Below are 8,194 nucleotides of genomic sequence, written 5' to 3' on the forward strand. Positions count from 1 at the left end.
CGTCTACATGTCAACTAACTAAGTTGATTAAATTATAAGAGTTGTACTCGTACTCTTATTGAGATAGAATCAAATTCGATTTATATCATTGCGCATTTGATAAGCGAATGATGTTATAGTTTACATTATATCGAGTGTTTACGTGATACATCGTTTACTTTCTTTGAACTAAAAAGTGGCAACTTTGCTATAAAGCTACGTTCGGCCTAGTTTGCGGATTATGTCAACGGCAAACTCCTAGGCATTTTTATAGTGAAAGTGTGTGCCTTTTATATTTCGGGGTTTGATACGTGAGGCTCCAAGCATGCTACCTTTCCTAATCTCAAACCCTCAAATCCTTAAAATGTTCCTACAAATTATTGCTATTTTAACAAGGTTGGCAAAACTTCGATCGAGTTATTTTACACCAACAAGATTGAAAATAAATCTAGAACAAATTGTATCTCCAAATTCGTATGTTTTAATCAGTTTTCATGCTGACAACAACACGAAATAGTTCTAGATTTAATTAAACTAAGATAACAAAAAATCGTTAACATTTACTCATACGATTATGACATTTTAACATTTCATGTACACTTGTACAGATCAATTTAATCAATAAGACCGTGACAATTATTCAGATAATAAGTACGCATTTTTTATGAAATATTGTTGAAGACGTTGGTTAACCCCACGGGCCAGGTTAACAACCATAATGAAAGAGATATAGAGAAAACCCTCACACCTCTTTCTTTCACGAGGATGGTCAACAATATAGGTTGATGATCATTCTCGATAAAATCTTATTATATATATCCAAATATATTTATATTTTGCTATTTAATTTGATTGGACGACATTGTTTATGAGATGAATTGACTAGACCACATCATGACATAACACAACCTCCATGATTTCATGAAACTTCTTAGATTGCTACTCTTTCATGGTTTCATACTAGTTTATACATATAGTGCCAAAATTTTTTAGTTCAGATGTTCTTTCTTCTCATTCTTTTATGAAACAAATATTTAAGATCACCTAATTCATGACAATGGTAATAAATAGCACTTGTATATTTTATATACTACGTATAATTGAATGGCCATTACCCAAGACAAAGGGCAATTCCTAAATTAGCAAAAAAACAGAACAATCTAACTTAACAAAAAACAAATAACAAATCTAACATTATACAAGTATTAACCAAAATTTCTAATTTGAACACCTCAATTTTCTGATTTCTCCAATTCATGTGATATGACATGTGCAGTTTCCTTTACAAGTACTCATCACAGACTTTCATGAGGCCAATTTCAGAGGAAAATATAAACCTAGTCTAACCAAACTCGAGATATATAGATAGATTGTACATACAATAATAACATTCAATAATAGATTGAAGATTCTTAACTTCAATCTTTTTCAATGTGCATAATAATCAAGTTAGCATTGACCCTAAAAATAATACTATTACTAATACTAATACTACTTAATTAATAATAAACCATAAGGAAGATCTATTAAGATCAATTAATACTAACTAACCCACCCTCAAAATTCACTAAACTAATATGTAGATTTACTCATCAATCATACATGATCATCATCCTCATCTTGCTCATCAACGTCGCCATGATCGAGTATTGAAGAAAGACAAGGGGTGGTGAGGGAAGAAGATGGCAAAGATAGAGGTGAAGAAGGAGAAGAGTAGTTAGAATAAGAGGATGATGTTGTTGTTGTTGTTGTTGTTGTTGTTGTTGTTGTTGATCTTGTTGTTGGTGTTGAAGTTGAAGATGATTCAAAAGAAGCAAAAGAAAGATTAACCAATAAATCAATAAAAGCACCAACAATGTACCCATGATTATTTTTACCATTAATTTTTAAGTAACACCCCAAAAGTTGTTCTAACCCTTGCCAATCTTTAACACCATGAGCTTCCACCATTTCTTCCATTGACCTTCTAAAATCTTCATATGGACTATTTGAGTCCATTGATAATACCTCACTCTCTTTGTAATCTACTACTAATTCCGAATCTTCCGATGAGACCGGATTTATAATGGGTTGTTGGTCTAGTTGTTGATGTTGTTGTGGTTCAAGTTCTTGACTTCGTTCGTCTTGTAAGTGGAGTAGCAATGAGCTACTCCGCTCAGGCTCGAAGAAGAGCCTATCGGACCTCAACCCACGAATGACGGACTCAAGGGGGTCTCCAGAATCTTCCGACATAGTCGAGAAGCTTCTAGAAGAGGAAGAAATGGTGAAACAAGATTCAGGAGGGGTCATTTCAGATTCAAGAAAAGCAGAGTTGAAGGTTCTAAAAGCATCATCATCATTATCTTTGGCTCGAAAAGAAAGAGTCTTTATGTTTCCACAAGAAGGAAAAGGCCAAGGTTGGGAAGATGATGAATTTGAAAGTGAAGAAGAAAATGTTTTTGGGTCTAAGCTTTTAGATTGAAAGAGAAATGGAAGCTTCATTTTCTTCTTGCCCATTATTAATGGAAGATTTATTTTTCTTTGAGGAATTTCGTCGAACAGTTGGAGTGGATGGTGAAGGAAAGGAAATAATATTAATGAGTTAGATTGAATTTTGGTATGGAAGTGTGGTAAGATTGCTTGGGTTTCATTTAATAATGGTGAGAGAAATATTTGAAGGGAGGAAGAGAGAGAAAATAAAGGGGGGAAAAGAGAGTGAATGTAAAATATAGATAGATGTGGGATTTAGGTGTGGTAATTGAATGTAAAAGTATAGCAATTTTAATGTTGGAGACAGTTGCCTACATTCAATTTCTGTTGTACTTTTTGCTAAGCAAAGCAAGTGTGTGTCATTTATGGTTTTGTTTATTTGCTCACTCCAACGGCTCAACCCGCTCGTTCTGTAGCCAATTTTTTAAATGCTCTCTTGTTTCTGAAAGTTCGACTCTCTTCTTATTTTAGATTAATTTGAAGTGAAATAATAAATTGAATTGAGATTAAAAGAATGGGAACTACGTGGTTAAATGATTAGTGAGTTGATCTTTCATAAACGAAGAAAGTTTACGTACAAAGTGATATGGTACATAAGTACACTCATTTGCTCTACAAAAGTATATTAAAGTAACCATGCAAACAAGATTTGAATATTTCCTTTGAACACTCTACCAATAAAATGTCATATTAAATGCTGAAATTTACTATGGAGTAGTAATTTATTGGAAGTTATCTATCTTTACATTTAAGTATTAAAGTACCCTTTACTATTTACTCAACTTATTTTAAACACAAAAAGAAAAGAAAAAAAACACTTAACTTATTTGAATAAAAACCCTAATATTTATATTAGCTTATCTAAACTAAAATTTACGGAAATTTCATGAAATGCCCTTGAGTAATTTTTTTATTCACCAAATACCCATCAAAACTTTCAAATTCACCAAATACACTTGAGTTTAAGAAAAATGTCACCCAATGCCCTTATTGACTAACGACGGTTAACAGCGTTAGTCATTAATGACTAATACGCCACGTGGCAGCCTCTAATTGGTTGATGTAATATTAGTTAATTAATTATTAAAAAAAACTTAATTTTTTTTTTTTTAAAAAAAATACCCCAACCACCCAAGACCGGAGGGGGTTTAAGGGGACGGGAGAGGGATGGGGAGGGGGTTTAAGGGGACGGGGAGGGGGTTTAAGGGGACGGGAGAGGGGGCTGGGGGTAGGGGAGGGGGTGTCGAGGGTTGGGGCTGGCCTCGCCGGTGACCGGTGCCGGTTCCGGCTGGGAGCTGGCGGCCGCCGCTGGCGCCGTCTGGCAGGGGCTGGTGGTGGGGCGGGGTGGGGTCTAGGGGGTGGTGGGGGTATTTTTTAATTTTTTTTTATATTTTTAAAGTTTTTTTAATAATTAATTTATTTATATTACAACAACCAATTAGAGGCTGACACGTAGCGTATTAGTCATTAATGACTAACGGTGTTAACCGCCGTTAGTCATTAAGGGCATTTGGTGAAATTTTTTTAAACTCAGGAGTATTTGGTGAATTTGAAAGTTTTAATGGGTATTTGGTGAATAAAAAAATTACTCAGGGACATTTCATGAAATTTCCGTAAAATTTATGTTAAGCAATAAGGAGCATAGTTAACCATAAATTGTTGACATTCAGCTCCAGTTATGATGGATTGAAAGTGTGGGTTGTAAAACACCTATAATTTAAGGAAATAATCTTAACTCCCAATGTCTCAAAGATTAAACAAGAGTATAAATTTTAATGAATGATTGATCTCCCTTCCTCATAAATTTTTTTTAAAAAAAAAAAAAAAAAAAAAAAAAATAGAAAAAAAGGGAAAAACTTATGGAAACAAAGACTAAATAAAATTATTTGCTAAAAAAAAAAAAAAAGACTAAATAAAATTAGTGGATATCAACTTTCAAAAAATAAGGTTTGGACATTTTTGTCTCACATTAACCTATTGTTGTAAGAAGTCACCTTTTAGATAACGATTATGATATCTATACACCTTTGGTCATAAACGGCATTAAAAATAAATTATAAGTGGGTTTTAAATTTTTGAGTAAAGCCTAATATGTCTACTTAACATCTTCTATGTAATCCTTACTCCTTAGTTTTGTATAAATCCTTTTCTTTAAAATAAAAACTACATGGACATTCCCTTAGGTAAAAATTACTTGTAAATAACTAGGCTTTATATAATTTAAAAGGATGTGATTATCTAATCTTATTGCTCTGATATAATTTGAACAAACTTATAATTTTTACAGTATGATTCAGTAGAGAGTATCATATTTGTATGAAAATTATTGGAGTAAATATTTACAAATATCTAGTTTTCAAAAATAGCAAACTTCGTGCATAAATGCAACCTAATTAAATTAGTATCTTATAGATGTATGTCCCTCAACAAAGACAATACTTAGCATCACACCAAACATCATCTTGTCAATAACTTTTGGCGGATCTTGGCCGAAAACATTATTAGAGGGGTCAAAAATTAAATATTTAATCTCTTCTTAATATTAATCACTACATCCCAATATTTTATAAGTAAATATAGGTTATTTTAGTTTATCAACTAATTAATTTCAATAATTTACGGGGGCAGGCTCCGAATGACCCCGGTGGAAAGTTCCCCTCTGCCGATAACCAAAATGCATCAGCATCCAACAATCACCACATTAACTAGTAATTAATTAACAATTGCAATGAAGAATTTGCACACATCGTAACACATCTAGTTTAAAGCCAAGACGTCTTAGCACACAAAGTGACGTGATATAGTTCAACCAAATATATACCGAAATTAGATAAATAAGACAAATTAAGTGACAAAATCATTACATATTAAGAAGATGGTGACGACTGACGAATTTTATATTTCATAGTATTTAACATAAGTTGGAAGACATTTAAACAGCCTTATTAGCTTCTCGATGAAAGATATCGTGGAGGCGTTTGTGAGCATAATAGAAACACAACTCTATTAATCCATGCATACACTCATGCATGCATATATATATATATATATATATATATATATTGAAGAGGTCATTTAGATATTAAGAGCATGTTTGATAAGAGTGTCTTTGGATTGGAAACATGTTGAATTAAACCATTATCGTTATTAAGTGTTTGGTCAAAAGGTTTAGATCGGATAAAAATTACCATTACTTAAAGGTAATGGTTTTCACCTATATGTTATTTAAACCTTAGGTTACAGTTACTCTTGCCCTCCTCAACAAAAAATAAAAGAAGTTAGGTTTAAGTAAATCATTTATGTGGTTAAATCAAACAAATGAAAATGCAGAGTTTAATGATTCCTTTCCTCCCTCATATTTGTTTTCTTTCCACTTTATTTTGAATATTCATACCAACACCGCCTTAGAGGTTTTCATTCCCTTATATAAATATATTACAAAGCTACATTTTCAAAATCGACATTTTATTATACTTAGGTATTAGAAATCATCGAATCTTTCAATTTCTCAAACCTCGAAGTAAAAGAACCTCAAATTTTCTTTAATAGCAATTTTGATCAATACATAATAACTATGCGATTTTGATCAATACATAATAACTATGCGATTTTGATCAATACTTAATAACTATGCGATATTCATACTTGATGACTTCAACACATGACCAATACTTAGATAGAAATCGTTAATCACTTCAACTTCAACACATGACCAATACTTAGATAGAAATCGTTAATCACTTCATTTTCTAAAAGATAATTTTTTATATACTTAGAGGCAAAGTGATTTTCTAGCTAGACATTGTTCTTTTGAGCTTCTAAGCAAAGTAGAGCAGGTGTTAGCAGAGTAAAGCAACTTATTTATACTAAGTAGAGTAGAGTAAAACAAAACAGACGACAACAGCCTTATGTAAAATGCAACTAACCATAGGTCATATATATATATATATTGTATTTTTCAAAAAGGAAATGCAAGTAACCATAGGTCAAAGATACATTTATGGTGTGAAAAATGAAGACCTCTTCATTGACCAAAATTTCTCATTCAAGGTATTGAGATAATTGAGGAAAATACACCCCCAAATAAAGCTTGCATGATGAAACAAAAAGAAAGTAGATGAGCCCATGTGAGACTGTGGACACGAATATCTGGATTAAGTTTGGTTTGGGATACTATAGTCCAAATCATATCCACATCCTTTGTTTCACATCATATTCAGATACTTGAGACCCATGGTCCATACTCTTTTCTTGGGTGGTCCCTTTTTTTCAAAAACCTCTCGTATTCCAAACCCACATACCCAACCTTGTACGACATGTATACCATAATGCAGTAATAGTTACGATTATGTTTTAATAAATTTTTTGACCTCAAATACGATGTTATAGACTGTGTTGCATTTGGTTTGTACATTGATCAATAATGAACAAGATGTGAAAACAAAAAAGAAGGTAAATAAGAGACAATCGCTTTAAATGTAAAAAAATTGGCTAATTTTTGATTTTATGTTTAGACTCGCTGCACTCCTCTTGTGTGGATGCACCAATGCCCTAGCAAAACCTTCTGGCTAGTTGCATGTACGCCTTCCTTTTGTCTTGCACAAGATAATACAAGTTTAAATCAAAATGGTAAATAAATAAACTTTTTCATATTAAATAATAAATATGTACCTTGCAATTTGTTGATATATTTATGAGAATAGCATCTTATTAAGCATTTTTGTTGATAAATTACCATTTTGCCACTAGATAAACCAAATTTGTTTATCAAGGAGATAAATTAGGATTTTCACGGCTTAGCACTGATGAGTAAATTGTTTCCCATCTTTGAAATTTTTATTCTACAGCTAGGTGAGTAGATTCCATGCATAGATAACAACCCTAATGCATAAGAACTTAAAAAAACATACTTGGTATGCATAATATACATACTTATATACTTTGTTTCTCTATATCTAGGGGTTAAGAAAAACATTACTTTGGGCGCCATTATTATTGGTTTTGACATTGAACAATAGATGTATATATAGAGAGATTTATAATTCATACAATATGCAGTAATGTCATTATTTTGACTAAAATTGATTATGACATAAAACTTGGGAGTAAAAATGCATCAACCATTAGGATGATAAAACACTGACATTGAACACACACAAACAAATTCCAAACTAAACTAAACTAAACATAAACATCAAGCAAGCATAAATATTAAAATTGCCATATCAAGAATCTTATACTCCGTATATATCAGGACTTACCAAAAATAGCTACATTATCATTGATACGTCACAACTAACAAGCCCATATTTGTTCAATAAAATCTCCATAGTCAGCACCCCCACATTGGACACAAATGATTTTCTCCATTGGTTGAGGATTGGGATCACTTGTTCACTTATCACCTTATCTCAAAACAGAAAAATTAAATAATTCGAGAATTCCCTAAACGCTTTGGCTCGGTTCCCTTCACCTTGAAAACAATAATATTTATTATAAACAAATTATTTTAAAGTAAGTTCATTCTTATCAATAAAAAAAACACTGAGGGCTTGTTCTCATTGAGTGAACTCAGCTGAACTGAACTGAACTGAACTGAACAGAGCTGAACTGAACTGAATATTTTATAAGAGAAGAAAATTAGAAGCTGAGCTGAACTAAGCTGAACTGAGGAGCTGAACTGAATTTAATTTCAACATAAGAGAACTTGCCCTAAGAGTAAATCGGTAAAAATAATTTAATTATG

General features: G+C 32.1%; 1 protein-coding gene across 1 annotated transcript; it reads right to left on the minus strand.

The window, feature by feature from the left end:
* Positions 1 to 1,337: 1,337 nt before the first annotated feature.
* LOC145610558 (transcription repressor OFP13-like) lies at positions 1,338 to 2,613 on the minus strand. Its single transcript, XM_081665875.1, has one exon. It carries the CDS (start codon positions 2,473 to 2,475, stop codon positions 1,576 to 1,578), a length of 900 nt encoding a protein of 299 aa, XP_081522001.1. The 5' UTR covers positions 2,476 to 2,613; the 3' UTR covers positions 1,338 to 1,575.
* Positions 2,614 to 8,194: the final 5,581 nt, after the last annotated feature.

Source organism: Chenopodium album, chromosome 3, assembly GCF_948465745.1.
Source record: "Chenopodium album chromosome 3, dcCheAlbu1.1, whole genome shotgun sequence".
Taxonomy (NCBI): Eukaryota; Viridiplantae; Streptophyta; class Magnoliopsida; order Caryophyllales; family Amaranthaceae; genus Chenopodium; species Chenopodium album.

Bases quoted from the DNA above. Each gene is read 5' to 3' on its own strand.
- LOC145610558 (XM_081665875.1), bottom strand. From the start codon at position 2,475: ATGGGCAAGAAGAAAATGAAGCTTCCATTTCTCTTTCAATCTAAAAGC.